This window comes from Mixophyes fleayi, chromosome 2 (genome assembly GCF_038048845.1).
Source record: "Mixophyes fleayi isolate aMixFle1 chromosome 2, aMixFle1.hap1, whole genome shotgun sequence".
In the NCBI taxonomy this organism is placed as follows: domain Eukaryota; kingdom Metazoa; phylum Chordata; class Amphibia; order Anura; family Limnodynastidae; genus Mixophyes; species Mixophyes fleayi.
In genome coordinates, this window is record NC_134403.1 from 233,707,152 (window position 1) to 233,727,109 (window position 19,958).

At 40.6% G+C, this 19,958-nt stretch overlaps 1 protein-coding gene across 1 annotated transcript in view; it reads right to left on the reverse strand.

Annotated features, from left to right (window-relative positions):
• Nucleotides 1–8,511: 8,511 nt before the first annotated feature.
• The window catches only part of PKP1 (plakophilin 1), an 81,667-nt gene continuing 70,220 nt past the window's right edge, over nt 8,512–19,958 (reverse strand). The window contains exons 9-14 of the mRNA XM_075195635.1: nt 19,502–19,678; nt 17,034–17,187; nt 16,749–16,935; nt 14,975–15,059; nt 11,461–11,573; nt 8,512–11,241 (exon numbers count right to left, since the gene is read on the reverse strand). Coding sequence (XP_075051736.1) covers nt 11,499–11,573; nt 14,975–15,059; nt 16,749–16,935; nt 17,034–17,187; nt 19,502–19,678 — 678 coding nt within the window. The 3' untranslated portion in view covers nt 8,512–11,241; nt 11,461–11,498. The remainder of the gene's footprint in view (nt 11,242–11,460; nt 11,574–14,974; nt 15,060–16,748; nt 16,936–17,033; nt 17,188–19,501; nt 19,679–19,958) is intronic.

The window sequence follows — 19,958 nt, forward strand, 5'->3', positions numbered from 1 at the left end:
ACCAAATGCTATCTGCTCATAAATTACAGTGTAACGAAACCAATATGAATTATATAAATAACTAAATGTAGTAATGCGAGTGTGTGCGTGCGTATTTTACCGTGCGATCGCACCACGCCACGTGTTACGTGGCATACGAATCGCAATCGCACGGCAAAACAATATTAAACCAATATACTTTCGTTCATCCAATTATACGACTTCGACACTATCTACTCCATTGACATTCTCTCTCCACCTGCTGTTGTATAACGTTCCTACTATTCACCCTACTGCCCAGAGGATCGCTGTGTAAACGCCGCCCCTCTGGTAAGCATTTTCATCTGGTGAATCCTGGGTAGAACTCCTAGTGCCCGTGACAATATGATTGTTGTGTGTGAACTCTGCCCATGGGAGCAAATTATACCAGTTGTCTTGATTCCCTGAGGAGATACAGCGGATGAACATCTCAAGATCCTGATTTACACGCTCCGTCTGGCCATTGGTCTGGGGGTGATATCCCGAGGGGAATTTTAGGTTGGTTCCAAGGTCCTTACAGAAAGCCCTCTAGAACCGAGATATGAATTGTACCCCTTGGTCCAATATAATTTCTTGAGGGCAACCATGGAGCCAAAACACTTCTTTAATGAAGACTTGGGCATCGTGCTTCTCGGAGATAGATTACACTTTTATGGTCCGTGAAGATGGTAACCGGGTACCTAGCTCCTTCGAGAAGATGGCGCCATTCCTCTAGTGCTAGCTTGATGGCCAGTAACTCTTTATCTCCGATTCTATAATTACATTCAGAGGAGAAGTTTTTGGAAAAGAATCCACAAAGCCGAAAAACACCAGAGGGGGATCTCTGGGAAAGGACAGCTCCTACCCCGACAGATGATGCGTTCATTTCTAGGAAGAAGGGTTCCTTTTGATCTGGTTGTGTAAGGACAGGAGCAGACAAAAGGCTTCTTTTAAGGAGGTGAATGCAGAAATGGCCTCAGGAGGCCAAACCTTCGGATTTGCTGATCTTCGGGTGAGAGTTGTGATGGGAGCAATCAATGTGGAGAATTGGTTAATGAATTGTCTATAATAATTGGTGAACCCAACAAAGCGCTGAACCGCTTTCAGACTCAGAGGTCGAGGCCAGTTGGTGATTGCGGAAACCTTCTCTGGGTCCATTTTTAATCCTGAACCCAAGACAATATATGCCAGGAATGGTATTTGAGGAACTTCAAAGATACATTTTTCAAGCTTGCAGAAGAGTTTGTTTTGACGTAATCGGGATAGAACCTCTCTGACATGGGAACGGTGAGAAATTATATCGGAAGAAAAGATCAATATGTCGTCAAGGTAGACTACCACCGAGTTGTAGAGGAGGTCCCTGAATATCTCGTTAACAAAAGACTGAAATACAGCGGGGGCATTGCACAATCCGAAGGGCATGATGAGGTACTCATAGTGTCCGTCTCGAGTACTAATAGCAGTCTTCCACTCGTCCCCCTCAGGAATCCAGATCAAGTTATAAGCACCCCGCAAGTCTAGTTTGGAAAAGATCTTAGAACCACTGATTTGGTCAAAGAGTTCGGCAATGAGAGCAAGTGTATATCTGTTCTTAATAGTAATGGCATTAAGCTGTCGATAATCGATGCAGGGGCGTAAGGTTCCATCTTTCTTCTTCACAAAGAAAAACCCTGCTCCAGCTGGAGAGGAGGATCTCCTGATGAACCCACGTTGCAGATTCTCTGTGATATACTGGGACATGGCCTGGTTCTCAGGAAGGGAAAGAGGGTAAATTCTGCCCTTAGGAATGGGCTTCCCCGGTTGTAATTCAATGGAGCAGTTACATGGACGATGTGGAGGAAGGAGCTCAGAAGCAGCCTTGGAGAACACATCCAAAAAAGAAATATAAGGAGCTGGAACCTCAGGGTGAGAAGGGTGCGTCTGGTACAATGTAGAGGAGAGACGTAACTTTTTGGGTTCGACCATACCTAAACATCTCTTGTGGCATTGAGGACCCCAGGAAGTGACCTGTATTGAACTCCAATTGAACTGGGGCGCATGTAGTCTAAGCCATGGGAGACCTAGAATGACTGGATATATGGATTGTGGTAGAACCAAAAATTCGATCCACTCAGAGTGCAGGACCCCTACCGTCAGCCGGACTGGGGAGGTAACCTTGGAGATGGAGCCGTTAGTGACGCGGTTCCCGTCCACAGCAGTCAGGAATAGTGGCTGAGGTAAGTCACAAATAGTAATTTGGAGTTGTGATGCCAGGGTGGCGGAGATGAAATTCCCGGCAGCGCCGGAATCCACGAAGGTAGAGGTCAAAAGGGGGCCACTAGGAGAGTCCAGTGTGATGGTCATGAGAAAACCTGGATTGGAGGTGGAATAGGGAGTACAAAGTCTGACTCCTAGAACGGCCTCCCTGTAACCGACTAGGATGGAGCGTTTCCTGGTCGTTTAGAACAGGAAAGTAGCAGGTGACCAGCCTCTCCACAATAAAGACAGAGGTTTTGCCTAAGTCTTCTCTCCCTCTCTTCAGGTGATAACCGGGAGCGACCTATTTCCATGCACTTGCCTGGAATGGCTGGTCTCGTGTTCTGGAACTGAGGGGCTAGACGAGGAGAGAAGCGTCTGGTAGCGGATCTTTCTAGGGTGCATTCCCGGTAGCTGAGGTCTACCCTATTACATAGGGAAGTGATAGAATCAAGGTCCGCTGGGAGCTCGTGGGACACCAACTCATCCTTGATGTGATCCGAAAGTCCCTGCCAGAAGGTCGCCACTAGTGCCTCATCGTTCCATTTGAGCTCAGAAGCCAGGGTGCGAAATTGTACTGCATATTGACCAACAGTCTGAGACCTTTGGCATAGGGAAAGGAGACGGGAGGTTGCAGAAGAGACCTGGCCTGGCTCATCAAATATTTTCCGGAATGCTGCAACAAAGGAGGAAACATCCAGAAGAAGGGGTTCATCTCGTTCCCACAGTGGTGAGGCCCATGCCAGGGCTTGTCCAGAAAGGAGTGATATGATGAAAGCCACCTTGGAACGTTCCGTAGAGAAAGCCCCCGAATGCACTCAAAATGGAAGGAACATTGATTCAGGAAACCCCAACATCTCTTAGGGTCCACATCGAACTTCTCAGGTGTGGGCAGTCACAGAGAGGAGAATGCAACTGACCCTGGCGCAGGAACAGGGGGAATGGCCCCAGATGGGTGGCGATGCCCTGAATGCATTGAAGCAACCTGGCCTGTTCTGCGTCCTGTTGTTCGACCTTCTGAGCCAAATGGAGCAACAGGTCCCGAGCGTAGGGTTCACCTTGGCCGTCCGAGGTCATGGCCAGAGTATGCTGTCACGAACAAGGTAATAGGAAGGCATTACCTGCTGGTATCTGCGCTGCTACACAAGGAGGCGCGGAGTCTAACCACGTCCCAGGTTTTCACCAGGGAACCCCGCAAGGAGTTTTGGACTTAGCCGCTGAGACGTGTCGGTCGCGGTCCTCCCAGGTAGCTACCAGCGAGGTCTGGTGAACAATCGTAGTCGACAATCCGGGGTCAAAACCGTGCAAGCAATAAGGTACAGAGGAGTCAGGCAAGAGAATAGTCAGGGAGCCAGGGGTCAGAGCCAGGAGATCAAAACAGGAACCAGGGAGAATCCGAAGAGAGTGGTCAGGCAAGCAGGGGTCAGAATCCAGATAGGCAGCAGAATGAATGATTATATATATATAATATGGGAGCCAAGAGACAGGCTAGCAGGCTAGATAATCTGGCACCCTAGTGATGCCAGAGTCTAGCTTAAATAATGGTGACTAAACTGCCATTGTTGGGAGTGGAAGTCGGCGGTCAGCTGATCTGACCGCCGACATGAAGTACCGCTTGGCGTCTCCGTTGCCTAGCAACGGGATGAGCGGCCGAAGAGAGGGCGGGACTAGGTAGGAGTGCGGGACGGCGCCTGACAGGCTTCAGCCCATTGCACAACACGGAAAGTGTTCTCCACTGCGCTTGAGTAAATTACATCCCCCCTCCTTTCCCAATGTCATGGCTTGTGGACTAAGCATGGATGGCTTTTCGCTGTTCTCCATCCTCAGAAGCATATACAGGGTGGAATTCCACCTTGTTACCTCCTCTTGCTTCACTTGGTGGCAGGGCATATTAAATTGCTCTTGTAGCTGCTGCAATCTTCTACATGCTGTTGCCGAATGTTGGAAATGTCCAGATATTTTATGGGCCACAGACACAGCATCTCCTGCATGTCCCTGTCATTTTTTTTAAAAGGCTCTGCACCACCAAGTTTATTGTGCGAGAAAAACAGGGAATGTTATAGAATCCATCAAGTTGTAATGCTCTCACAATATTTGTGGCGATATCAGAAATTACATATCCTGAGGAAAGTCCAAGCGTAATAAGCCATGTTGTAATGACATCCCTTAGTTTTTGTAGCAAATTGTCAGCTGTATGCCTCTTAGTGAAGCTGCTGATACACATAGTAGCCTGCCTCTGACAAATGTGACACACTTGGGTACATGCTGCTGCTGTTCCTGCTGGTGAAGGTGTCATGAGTCGCGGTGACTCTCTGTGGCCGCAGGAAGTGTCCCGGCCGTCTCCATGACGACCAGTATGTCACTTCCTGTTTCACCCTGTGAGTGTTAGCGCCACTTCCCGGCATTAGGGGCAGCCAGGCGCGTGCACAAGTACTTAAATTAATTAATTAATCAGCTCCTGGGGCTGATTACCATACTGTCCTCCCTGCCATTGGTCAGTGTCTGTATATAAGGCTTACCCTCCCTGCCGGTTATAGTTCCGGTTTTCTGTGTCTTAGCCTGCTGCTGTGCTTGAGCCTGTATTTCTATTGGACTTCCCGTGTATGACCTTTGGCTTTGTCCTTTTGAATTGATTCTTGCCTGTTGCCCTGTTGCCCTGACCCTTGCTTCATTCCTTGATTATCCCTGTCTGCTGCCAGTCCTGACCTCTTACCTGACCTTGACCACGATACCTGCTCCGGACCCAGACCTTGGCCTGTCTTTTGACCACACTAGACTCTACACCCCGTTACTTTATGCTACGGTACGTTCATAAACCTGTACTACCGCGAGTATAAGTCCTGGGGGCATCCGAGTACCTGTGAGCATAACAAGCTCTACGGGAAAGGCGGCTTCTAGACGTGAAGAACTCTCTACCTGATTCTACAGGTTGATAATAAGACAGTTAGTCATAACAGAAGGCGAATCACCAACCCAGTGGTCTGTCACAGTCAGATAATCTTTAGTTTGCCCAGTTCCGCTTGTCCATATATCTGTGGTTAAGTGTACAGTGGGTAGAATGGCATTTTGTAGCCCTAAAATTACATTTTTACGAACTTCTTGTAGAGGTGAGGAATAGCTTTTCTAGTAAAATGGTGTTGTGATGGAATTTGCTAACGGGGACACAAGAACTCAAGCAACTGTCTAAAACCAGCTGCATTAATAGTGGATATTGGATCTAATACTAGCATAGCCGCCATGGCGTCTGTGATCCACTTTGCAACGGGGTGACAGCTTTCATACTTGCTTCCTCTTGCAAAGGATTGTTTAACAGTCAATTGTTATATACTACTAGTAGTCTTCTTCTTTGTCTGCTTCTGGGATAAAGATCCACCCCCAGCAGTAGCAGCAGCAGTGAGACTAACGCTCAAGTATTCTTCTGAGGAATCCAGGATAGTGGAGGGGTCATCTAGCCTTAGCAACTTGAATGCAGGACTAACTCCAATCGCTACTGAGGATATTGATGAGGAGGGTGTTGTAGGTGTAGATTGCAGGAGTTGGGATCTATCTGAGAGAAGGGATCTAGCTGATGCTGAACAGCTTGCCATGAACTCGCTTCAAATGGCGTAACATGGATGAGGTTCCTAGATGGTTAAGGTCCCTACCTCTACTGACTGTGGCTTTACAAACACTACAAATGGCTAGACAACTGTTGTCAGGATTTGGATAAAAATAATTCCACACATAAGAGGTGGATTTTTTGGTCTTATGCCCAGGCATGACAATGGCCTTCTTCTTACAAAGTGCAAGAACTGCTTCCACTGTTGCAGAACTTACACAAACAACATCATCCTCATTAACATCCTCATTAGCGCCCTCGTCAGCTACATAAATATCCCACTCATCCTGTTGCAATTCCATAGTGGCATCCTCAATTTGTGTATCACCGGTTACACATCATGTACACATCTGCAGAAATGCTGAAAGGGGCCTTCTTTATGGGTACACTATCAAAAAGGTCAGGCTTACACATAGCACTCGTGGATAGACTCTCCTCAGGGATTTGTGTCATTTCTGAATCTGAACATACATTTTATTCTAATGCCTTACTGTTTTCTTCCAGCTCGACTTTTACATGTAAAAGTATTTGGGCACCACTTTTTGAGCCAGAATGACAAGGTCTTGCTTGGTCATGACTCACCTTACAAGAAGGTGCCTCAGTGACAGTTGCAGAACTATCACTCAAGGAGAATGGCGAAGGCCCCATTCTTTCCTTGCCACTGCGTGTGAAGAATGGCATGTTGGCAATTTTATTTTTTTCTGCAGATAACTTTGCCTGGATTACTGATCTCTTTTTCTTTACCAAGGTAAAAGGTGTATTTTTACACTTTTGTTTCCTTGATTTAAAAACACTATGCACTTTAATATAGGCTTTAGCAGATGACGTAGAGGGATTACTATCATCATGACTGGTGCCAGCAGCTGCTTGGTGCTCCTGGTCTTCTATGTACTGCTGTGAATCCATTTTGATAACACAGTACAATGTGACTGCAGATTAAGAACAAGACTGCCAGCCCTATTATTTCTATTTCAGCAATGACAATTAGCAATGGAGCAATGGAGCTCTCCTGTTTGAGTGTTAGCTATATAACACAGTACAATGTGACTGCAGATTTAGACCAAGACTGCCAGCCCTATTATTTCTATTTCAGCAATGACAATTAGCAATGGAGCTCTGCTGAATGTCACTGGAGACTTTGAAAAACACTGCTACCCCTCCTCTTTCTTTTCTAGCTATGACACTGCCCAACTGCAGTAGAGACCGTGCTACCTCTTCTGTGTCCCTCTGTGAAATGGCGCTGGATCGTCGTGGAGGGAGGTACTGGACCCCACAGGCTAAGTGTTTAAACGCCTAACCTGCGGGGTCCAGACATTGCAGCTTTAAATTAACATTGAGCTAAGTCGCACTGATGTCAAACTGAACTGCTGGAGAGCTGTTTCTTCAGAATGAGTTCCTGCCAGCATGTCGGTGCCATCAGAAATCTGGAGCTTCAGTTTTCAGGTCTGTTAATATTGTGTTTTTTTTTTTCATAAATCAAATTTTTTTTGTAGGACTGAAGGCTGTCGGAATTGTCAGCATCGTTAAAACAATTACCACCGAACAATTAAGGCAGTTTCAACTGCATAATCCTGAGACTAGATACCATGCAAAAAAATATATGTTTTAGAGGTGGTTAAACTACAATAAAAATGTTCTCAGAGTATGAAAACTGCTGTGCTTAATCATAAAATGTATCAGATGTCACTCACTATATACTCCATTTAAATATGTAAGTGCTGATATGTCTCTGTGAAAGTCCACCCCACATCCTTAGTTATTAATGCTTGATTGTGAATGTGCAAAAGTGCACTGCAAATATTTTGTGACACTACAAGCATATTCCTGTTTTTTGGTTAGGTCCCGCCTACAAGACTTCTCCCGCGCTGTTCCCCACATATGGAACTCCCTACCACGCTCAATCAGACTTTTCCACAGCCTTCAAATCTTTAGATGCTCTTTGAAAACCTATCTCTTTTTTTTCGAGGTGACCATATCCCCAATAACACTATTCACACTAATGCACCCTCACAACTGTCCCATTCTCCACTCTGAGCCACATTTGCACCTCTTGTTTCAGCCGTGCCCTCTTACACTTAGGATGTAAGCTCTCTAATGAGCAAGGTCCTTCATACCCTTTGTTTTCATGTCTGCATTTATTTTGTCTACCTTGTGCTCCTGTTTTATGTATGTACTGTTTTCCCTACTATACGGCGCTGTGGAGCACTGTGGTGCCTTACAAATCTACAGTAATAATAATAATAATAAGCGCATGAATTCATGGTCCAAGGTTACAGTGTCTGCAGTAGTGTAAAAGTTTATATTGTTGATTGGAGGATTTGGGTGGTACTCTTTCCCTGGGTGCTGATTAGACATATTACTGTGCCTAGTTTTGCATCCACATGCAATATTGAAATTTTGTGCAATAAGATGACATTTGATGGCAACTGTCTCACTTTCTGTTCACTATAAATCACACATTTATCACTTTCACATGTATAATTAGATGTCCCATTAATGAGGTTTTAAAAGAAATACTTTAAATGTTTGAGTTGATATTTAATTTAAAGGTATATAATGTTGCTTTAACACATTGCTAATGCTCAACTGAAAGGCAGTTTGAAAGCTTTCTAAAACGTATAAATATAAATATAAATAATTCTATAAATATGCATTTTTAGTGCTTAGTGCGATACACCTACTAAGAATAAAACATTATTTATTATTGATTTTTTGCATTAAAAAGCTCTCCAACAGTTTGTATGAATGCTATGAACATTTTAAAAATCTTACATGTAATATTAGTTTTATCTACCATCCAAGACTGCTGTTTAGTAAATAAATCTCTCTAGTTAACGGTTTACAGGCTCATCACTTTGAATAAGGGCAAGTTGTTAATAGCACTGCCCTTTGCTGTTTGCTCTGCTGCAACTCTATAACACCAAAGCAGAAACAATTCTTACTTTTTTGAAGTCCTACCCATTCAACTTTAAATCTTGGAAGGAAAAAAAATGCAAACCCCTTTATCATTATGTACTGCTGTTGTATGTATTATATATTTTTGTGACTGAATTTCTTGATATCTCCAAAACTGCCAAATACATATACATACTTTATCTTACAAAATGCCGTTCTTTTACCATACTAATAACACAAAAATGGTCTGCATCTGTCAGTGCTCAAATGATTATGTAAATGCACAGTGCTAAGAAAATGAGCTTGTTTGTTTTCAAATCAGTCCTCATGCATTATAAATTTGTCGGTTTTTTAATGAATGCCTATATGCACACATTCCTCATCCATCATCATCATCACCATTTATTTATATAGCGCCACTAATTCCGCAGCGCTGTACAGAGAACTCATTCACATCAGTCCCTGTCCCATTGGAGCTTACAGTATAAAATCCCTAACACACACACACACACAGACAGACAGACAGAGAGAGACGCACACACAGACAGACACAGACTAGGGTCAATTTGTTAGCAGCCAATTAACCTACCAGTATGTTTTTTGGAGTGTGGGAGGAAACCGGAGCACCCGGAGGAAACCCACGCAAACACCGGGAGAACATACAAACTCCTTACAGATAAGGCCATGGTCCTGGGTTATTGGTTGTAAATCACTGAGAACAAATACCTGCATAACATGTTTAATATTGTGAATGTTATATGAAGCAAAATTATTTTTTTAAGCTCAAATAAAACATGTAAACAATCATATATGCTACATAACCCAGTATGTGTTTATTACAAGTCTATGTACAGTTTAATCTACCATTCAAGTCCAATGTTGTCCATCTGACTATTCTCTCCCTGGAGAGACAGTGAAATGAACCTTGAATGGAAAATATTCTTCAAGATACTAAGGGTCATTTACAAACCAGAAAACCGTATGAAGGAGCGGTGCCCATTTGTATGAAATGACTGTATTTTTGCCTGTGTAGTTGATTTGTGCAGCATTTTGTTGGTTTGTGATGCATAGTAAAAGTAGATTGCGACCTAAAAGTACTAACCACTAGTATATTCCAACAACCCATTTACTTAATTACACCTATTATTTTTTCTGTTCATTGGAGCCCCATTTATATCTTGTAGAACACTTGATAGTACACAAACACCAGAGCTTTTTTTTATTTGCAGTGTGAACAATTTGCTTTATTTTATCTGCAATTGGTTTATGTGTGCACATAACTGCACTTTTTGTTTAGATTAAGCAAAAGTAGCACCCAAGGCCTATTTTGCGAGTCTAAAAATACTGTACAGACAACTGTTAAAATGAGAAGAATGCATAAATACACAATGTGCACCCTTTGGTCATTAAAAAAACAAAACAAAATCTTCTTTTTACAATCTTTTGCAGAAGCAGGCACAATACTGCAGCTAACTCACATTAACCACCCATGGCTGACCACCAACTTCAATTATCATTTCCTGCTAATGAATGTGTGACTTGGAAAACAGGAAGCTTTGCACACAAAATAGGCACATAAAGCCACAAAAGAAGACTTTAACACCTCTGCATGCTTTAGTTTGTAAATTACCCACACTGTGAGATTTCAGTAGCTCCCTTTGTAGCAGTTTACTGTGTATATTACTCATACTTAACAACTTTGAATAGTTGGTTTCCGGGAGCCTGTCACGGGAGGTGGCGTGACGGGGTGGGGCTCCAAAATGTGCGTAATTTTGGACCCAAACGCAGCGATTCGCCGGGAATCGTGGCATTTGGGAGCTAATTCTGCCCACTTCACTAGGAAGTGGGCACTTCCTAGTGAAGTGGGCAGAATTCGGGAGATTGCCACACTCACCCGGGAGTCCGGTAGACTCTCGCAAAATGCGGGAGTCTCCCGGACATTCCGGGAGAGTTGGCAAGTATGATATTACTGCCCTAGCAAAATGGCTGACATTGATTGATAGTGCTTATTTTGAAGAATTTGAAGAAAAAAAAATACTGATGGAACACTGATCTTTTCTAGGTATGACAGTAAATATCATGGCATGTTTACATAAGGGAGACCTTTTCTACAATTATTTCCCTTTAAGGCATCATTCTTAAAATTGTCTGACTCCCCCCAATGACACAAATATACAATAAATTGAAAAGCAGAAAAAGGATATAGTATTTACATATATTTTCTAACACCATAGAAAAGCAATTACTGAATTACGCTACAAAGCTTTAGCTGTAAAATACTATGGAAGTGACTGATCAACTAGGAACATTTGTAAGGATTTCAATTATATCCCAAAGTTGAATGTAGTATTAAAAACATTTAAAAAAACATATAGCCCTAAAAAGCAAAATTTGTGCAATTTCTTAAGTGTGTTGTTTATCATCTTCTTATTAAAATTGAATTCTTCCTCCCAATGTTATTGCAGACTGAACAGTACAAGGACGGATTCTGTACAGTAGGTGAAAAGAGAGACGATCTGTAAGGAAAAAAAAAAATCTTTTTATATACACATTATGCTCAGCTGGTGACAAGAACATGCCACTGCATTTTGCATACACCGCAAAACTAAGAAAAATGTTGCCAAACTTTTTCTAAATTATATCTAATTAATAACAAATGTTTAGTGGTGCATGGGTAAGTAAAGAGAAATGGCAGACAGCAGAGTTAGGCAGATTTTTAAATGTTTTTTGCTTACCTTAAAATATACATGCTGTATTTCAACTGAATGTGATCTTAGAATGCCCGTGACACTGTATTTCGAAGGGCAGAACTCGCTAAGGATCCCATAAGGCTCTTGTCCAGACCTTGCTGTATTGGTATAGAATTGATACAATTAGACAATGATATACACTTAGGGCCTGATTTAGAGTCGGACGCAAGTCCCGCTGTTCAGCGCAGAAAGCACTTTTGGCCAAAGATCTGTCTCAGTTTGCACTCTGACTGAGATGGATCTCCCCGTTGCACCTCTCTGCACTTAGAGAGGTGGAATGAGGAAGGTAGTGGGCGAGCCTAGTAATGTAAAGGCGTGTTCAAGCTCTTTACAGGCTATTTTGAGTTAAAAGGAACCGCAGATAGGTCTCTAGGAGACGTATCTTTAGCGGGTGCTTTCAGCTGATGCAAGAGTCCTTGATGTATTAAAATACAAAGTAAAAAAAAATAAACGTAAAAAAATGAAGGTGTGCATCCCCTCCCAAACAGCATAATCAACCCTTGTGCTGTTTGTGGAAGGGGAACAATTTTTATTTTTCAGTACATTATTTTTTTTATTTAATTATCTGCTTTACAGGGCGCTGTGCATGATACACTTGCATGCCGACCCATAAGGCAGATAAAGAGGCGTGTTTGTGCAATTTGCATAGTATTCTAAGTCGCACAAATCTAAAGATCTGTGCCACTCTAAATACTGTGCAAATTACCGGATGCAGTTTACACTTACGGTTTCAGAGTAAATTGCGTCCGACTCTAAATGAGGTCCTTAAAGTACAATGACATACTTGCTTTCAAGGAGATGATACATTGGTAGGATGTTATAGACAAAGAGAGAGGTTTACTAAAAAGGTACAAAAATACCTTAGCGATTTTATAAATACATCTGCCTTCATTGTCTAAGTCAGTGTACAGTAATTTCATATTAGTTGATATAGACAATTGTATTGTGTTAGTAAATAGCCTCCAGAAAAACAATAAGAAGCCTCAAGGCTGACTCAAAAAGAGATAGTTTACAAAATGTGTGCCTCCAGCAGTGCATGTGCCCTTTTCACATACATATGTTTGATTGCACGTTATTATATTATGCTAGATTTGATTATGCTATGTGATTCTCCTCTTTGTTCATTGAAATGTATGGTTTAATAAATAGCCTCTTCATTAACGATATCATAGGTTTTTTGAATCATACTAAAAATTTCTTTACACTATCTCAATATATTTTATATGGGAGACAAAACCCGATATATAATAGATCGATCAGTAGCTTAATCTTATAGTGTCTAACTTAACTTGAATTGTTTCACTATTCCTATGTGGGGAATTGGATATGTTCTTTTATTATCGAGTATTTGTTGTTTTTAACGCAGCTACTGATTTTTTGGTCAGTACTTGTTGTCTATTATCTGTACACTTTGATCTTTGTAAAATAAGATGATATATATCTTCACAGGTTTCGCTAGATATTTGTACTCAGCATGATAAGCCGCATTCTTTATTCTAGGAACTATATTTAATTTATCCTCTCAACGTTGTTAATATATATAATTGTTACAAATAATTTAATAACATAAAAACTGAAAAGGTTATCTTGCTCTATATTTATATATATATAATTATGTTGAGTAAGTTTATTGTCATCTAATGTGGTTTTCCTATATGTTTCACTACCTTCTGTAATGTGGATTGATTGCTTAATTAGCAACAGATGTTTGTGGTTTTAATTGGCATGCTAGAACCATATATATTACTACCCGAATGACACTTGAAATTATCTCTGAGGAAGTTGCTTGTTGCAATGAAACGCATAAGTTGTGACTCTTGGTTTTAGTGTCACACATTGTTTTTATACGCTATCACAGGCTCATTCATCCAGCTTTAACTACCTGCAAGATTTCGTCACGATCATTGTAGGAGATTCTCATTACACACTGTGAAACCCACAATATCGGTAAGGTGTGTGAAGGAGGAATTCTCACTGACCACGCTCCGGAACCATCAAACAGGCAAATCATTCTGGGAGGAAGTTTTTTTCATTAGCACCCTACATCGTGGTGCATACGAGGACGGAGAGGACATATACCGCGTGATTGACCATACATTCCAGGTATCTGGTAAGGAATGTATCTATCTGTTCCAATAACCCAATGAACATTTATATTTTTGGATATATCTATACCTTTGATAATATCCATACCTCCGTACCATACCTCCAACTTATTGCCTATATCATCATTTTGCGGGACATTTATTAAATACTTCTTGGAATCACCACTGCCCCACAAGACAATATTGGGTGTAGTTACCATCTAATCAAGGTATTTTGGATCATTAGTGATTGATATATCACCATCTATATTGTATATTTATACTAGAGAGACACCGCTCAAGGGGTCCGGGAATTGGTGTGACTTATCACCCGCCCTAAATCATAGTGGTTTTCACACGGAGATTCACAAGGATCAAGAACTGATGTGTGTTTTTTGAGCTCCTGTATGAGTATATCTGGCTGGATAAGGATATGAGCCTGATGTAGTTCACACCATTTATATTGCTCTTTGAGGAATTCCTTTCAGTTTTATCAGGATTATTATAGGTGCACCTATATTGTTGTTAATATCCTCATATGGATGGTGTTTAAAGATTATGTATTTGTTTTAATAAACTATTTTTAATATTCACATTACAGTGCCAGTGTTTTTATGATTTGAGGGCGTACTGCAATTTGTTTATTTTATATATTTTTCACGTTATTATAGGGTAGCACATGTATTTATGGTTCAAGATGGTGCTGTCTGCAGGGGTGCAGTATGATGCATTTTCTGATAGTAGGAGCTGCGTGTGTTCCTCGCTGAGTGGGGAATATATACATGAATGCACCTAGTTATGCACCCTAATGCAAAAAGCAAAATTTCATTTTGTGGGAATAGATTATTGAAATTAAGTATAAAGGGTTGAGATTGTGTACTTGTGGTGGAGACTTCTGTGTATAACAGGAAGCTGCAGAGCAGTTTTCCTCCAAGCAAAAGGAATTTTACATGTTCTTGGAGATTATGGGCAACAGACATCAGCCTGTACGTTCAGTGTGAAAGTCTTGGCACTTCCCAAGTGTGGTAAAGTGCATTTCAAGGCAAATTTTGACCAATGAAAAAAAATCCAAACCATTCATACACACAAAAGTGGCACATATAATAATTACATCGACCATACACCTTCACTTTTATGACTAATTGAAGACAGAAACACTGAACAGATTAAATTAATGAAGAGGGTGGCCTACAAGTGCATTTCCAGATGGATCGAGTAACTGCCACAAAGGTAGCTTTTAAGTGATTTTCCAGCTGCACTTCTCAAAGCTTGTGTTGCATTCGAGCAAATAGAAACGGTGTCTATGCCCACATGTTTTGCACTTTCAGATTTAATTAAACTATTACAGGATGTAATATATAGATAAGAAACAATTAAATAGAAGAAAAATAAATTGTATGTACTATATGCTTCACCTGTTTGAGTATTCCTTGTAACTCTCTTTGAGACCACATGTCTGTCAGGAAAAGACGGGCAGCCTCTGCAGCTTTTGGTGAAGCTCTGTAAAAGAGTAAAGCATATAAGACATAACCTAGTCAAGTACTTGGGCATTATATTTATTATATTTGGAGGGGAACCATCATCATTCAAGCAAAACATTTTCAGTTATTTTTAACTAATGTATAGATATATTTACAAGCAATATATTTAAAAATCTGAATGTCATGAACATAGAGAGCTTACAGTTATTTACAAGGGATAAATCATAACTGCAGTGTAAATAGGTTATATCAAAGAATCCATGGATCAATTGAGCGATTAAAGCTGGCTTTGCACATTCCAGTGTGAAAAGATAAGGCTGTCACCTGTGACAGCTGTAAATGGCTCCTACTGTGAGACAGCCTGGCCTGGGAGGAAGTTTTAGACACTTGAATAGACTGTGTGGGGCCGATCACAGCTGGAGAGCCTTGTAGGCAGCATGTGAAAGCCTATACAGGTATATAGAAATAGGACCTTCAAAGGAAAATGTTGTCATAGTTCATATTTTGGGAAATCTGGGTGGCACTCAATACTGAGGAGCAGAAATCACACCAGGGTTGTGAATGACAGGTATGGGTGGTATCTGTGAACAGCTAAAATCACATATCTTTGTAAAAGGTATGTCACATTGTCATAATTCCATCATGTTTGGTATTTAAATGTACGGGAGATTATGACCGGTTTATTGAAGGGGGAGTTATTTCTCTGGGATATAGCTGTGAAGAATTACCCACAGGTCAAGACTTTGGGAATATTTGTGAGCAAAGTATAGTGACACCCAGGGGACATCCCTGCCCCCTATTAGCATTAAACACTGCCCCTGTGAAGACCATCCCATTTCATTTTGCTTAAAAAACCTATGTTGGGAAGGGGCAAGGGTGAGCTTCTTGGGGAATCAATCTAATTGAAGGACTGTCCATCTTTTCTGCCATACAGATTATGATAAGTAAGTTATGCTCTGTACTTTTATCTCTTTTATTTTAAACTGTTTTGCTCATTATGTCAATCTATAAATTGTTTATTCATTATTTTTCTTTATCTGAATGCCCTGTACTTTTGTATATTAAATCTATAATTTAATATGTTGCGTCCTTCATACTCTAACGAATCCATTAGCCTGTTAGAAGAGAGCTCGACCAAGTTAACCCTTGGAATGCCCATGTGTGATTTGTTGATACATTTGATTAACAAGCTGTGTGTGCTTGCATTTACATTTGTGTTACAGTCTGGAGGTGTGAAGAGGTAACCCTTTGTGTGCTGGTGTGGGTCTTGCTAGTCTGTGGATAACTAGAAACCTGCGTGCCAGTGTGGAACAGTATATTGGTGTCTTATTGCCCGTATTCAAAAGGTGGTGGCAAACCTGAAGTGTCTGGGGTGTGAGAGCGCTGTATTTGGGGGCGATTCCGTACGTTTATAACCTGTGTGATAGGTAGAGAGAGACTGCGGGCTGAAATCATGTGTGACCTCATATAGCAAACACCCCAAAGTCATGGCAGCTGGGAGCGTGTTGATGACATTGAACATAATAAAAAATACATATTCATGCTGCTACCACATAATATAATATTATAGTGCAAAGGCAAGGAGAAACTGCGGCTCTTGCTGTGCAATTTGGTAGATTTATTTGCATTGAATGTTTCGATTAGGGTATGTAAGCAACCCTTATAATTTTCATTGTCAAGCCCCAAGGAAAGATAATGTTAAACATACCCAGTTTTGCACATATTAACCAAGTTCCCTAATAGGTTGCCAGAAAGACTCTGCTTTGCCAGTTGAGGCTGGGCCATTACAAGGTTCCTCATGGTGTAGCAGGCCGAGGACATAATGTCTTCTGAGTTTGTTGCATTGCCAGAGGTCTGCGACAGGAGGCGAGAAACATCAGGAAGTACCTGAGTACCTGTAGCCAAAGTAAATGGGTAAAATGAAAGGTACTATAAAAAATGGCAAAACAGATTGGATTGCAAACTTAAAAAAAATAGATGTAAAACATGTTACCCATGCTGCGGTGTAGAGATGGGTGACGTGACATATTGCTTAGAAGTGAGGTTCCAGTTTTAACCACATCAGAGTTTCCAGATTGAAGCAAGCGAGAGATTTGGGGAAGTCCATTTTCTTTCAGGCCAATGAGCTGACTCATCCCATTGGACATCTGAAAATAAAAACAAAATATAAGGTTATCCTCCTTTAGAGTGTGGGCCAATAGAGAAATAAGACTAGCAGCTGTAACCTGAGACATGCTTCAACATCTCCAAACCTGGTAGGAGAGGACAGGTAGCAAAAGCACATGGACAACCTGAGCATTTCCTCTGAATCATGGAGCCGTTACCGACCTATTGGCTGAAGGTAGGTCTGTTTCCTGTTCTAGGATACCAACCTACAGCGTTTCATATCCTGTCCTGCTCTGATTGGCTGCAGGAGTTCAATATAGTAAATAAAACTGAGCTGCAGTCAGCCAGTGTGATAGCAGTTTCATGTCCGAGTTGGAATGCAGAGGCAGTCTTAGTGATTCAAGTTCCTGAGAATGGACTATTGTCCACTGGGCCACCAAACAAGTTCTATTGTACACTAGCTTGCAGAGAGTTAGCTCTATTTCATATTGGCCACTAAGGAATGAGCACTATTGTATACTGGGCCACCACAAAATGGCAATAGATCCTGTATTATATGCAAGCCAAAAGGCAGTAGATTTTGAATTGAATACAGGTTGTCAATCTACAAGATTTGTATTGTATACTAAACAATAAGCACAGGGCTCTCTATTGTAAACTAGCCAACAGATAATCTTGTAATGTACGCTTGCTGCCAGAGAAATGGGTGTCTATCCTATACATGTTACATAACTTGGCTTTTGGTGTCACCGTACGTGTATATTGTGTGGTGTCACTGTTCTGATGTAATTTATGTGGGGTCACTGCAGGGTCTCATGTATGGAGAAGTTCACTGTGCTGACAATTGGAATACACTAAAGATAAAATCTATTCTTACTCAACATAAATACCTTCATACAACTGATTTACACTGCATTGGATACTGCTTAGTTACATGTTGGTTGATGTCCTTTATTGATTATTTTAAATTAGATTTCACCTGAGTAACTCACTATACGAGTTATATCATTGGTAAGAAATCTATATATAGTAAAACAACATCCTAAGGATCAAAGGTAAACCGTGTTATTGGGATGCTAGAATATTGCTTCCTGAAATGAATAGCCTTAGTTTGAGAGAGAGAGAGAGCTCTGAAGCAATGCAAAGCTCTCTCTCATCATTATTGATTGGTCCTGCCATCAAATACGAAGTTAAGCCTGTGAATTTATTTACATTTATATTACAAATTTTATTAAATTTTTAAGTCAGATCCATAAATCAATTTAAACTAATATATTTACTTTCTATTGCAGAGTCTTTTGTATGCATTAAATTCAGATCTCACAGATGGTTTGCCTAATTAGAGATCACTGCTAATTGGCCAATACCGGTTTGAATTTTGGAACTATACACTTTGTTTTTTACCTTCTGATAAAAGTGCCATATGCACAGAAATGCGTCAAGTTTTTCTACCTCAATTCTCCACACGGCATTTGTTCAAGCTTCAGCCTAATGAGCTGTGATTAGCAGCAAAAGAATGACCGAGGATCCAATTAAAAGACATCTGTTAAAGCTTACAGCCAACACAAAATCTGTCGGTGTATGTGAGATATTTCTTTTTCCTTCTACAAAAGTTAGAACACTGGTAATTCAAAATAAGACAATCCATATTCTTACCCCATATAAACTGACTTTTCTCCTTAAAGATCCTGAAGTATATCTTGAGAACGTTTAAACAAGTATTTCTTACTCCCGATATTACTGTTGAAACCACTTTTGTAGCACAGCAATTTATTGTGTAGCTATTTTAAGCAAATGTGAAGATTGCAAAATTGTCCATCGATGTGATCATAACTGTAGTTTTTATGTGTCAATAAATTATCTTTTAAACTTAAGATTCTGTCATAGTAGCTATATTTAATTTCTAATTTCTATATACATTGATTAAGAATATATTTATCTTGTGTCTATCTTTGTGTATTCCAACTGTCAGCGGAGTCACCTTTCTTTGTTTAGAGGTTCCACTACCTTTATTGAAAGCAGTTGGCAATCACTGCTGCTTCCAGCCTTATTTTGCGTTGTCTACCAGTGACATAGACCTATAGCCAACTCTATTGTTACCTACTTTTGATTTTTTTACCATTGCATGTATTGTCTACTACATTTTATAACATGTGGCCCATTTTTTTCTTTCTACTTCAAGGCTAAAAATAATGAATAGCCACTTCAGCATAGTCTTATTTACTGGATTGCAGCCAGCCAGTAAAACTACAGGATGATATAAACGAGAAAAAAAAAACGTTTGCTCAATTCTTTTCTGAAGTCCCCTAAATTACACAAACTTTTATTATGCTTTACTATATGGTTGTGACTCACTGGTCCCTTGCTGGCGGTCAGATTTTGCAGAGCTCCAGCACATGCCTCCAGGGTGCTGTCTTTCTTACTCTGTCCCAAAAGAGATAGATATGTTCTTATAGCACTAGAGTGAGACAGAAGGGCAGGGCCTTTGGGGTTAGCATCCTCTTCTGGAAGTGGTAACTCAAAGTTATTATTCTATAGAAGAAACAATATAAGACAAAAATGACAGCAATGAAGGTGGGCAGACATAAAAAGGAAGGCAATTTGCACATTCATGTTTAAAAATCATATGCAAAAGTTACAGTCATATACAAAGTATTGACACTTTTGAGTTTTCAAATGTTGCTGGATTACAAATAATACTTACACATCACTATTTTAATTGCAAACAACATTCTGGAACAGAAACATTTTAGTTATTAGTTAGCAGATGTTTTAAATAGTCAACAAATTAGAAATTGAGCACCTTTTACAG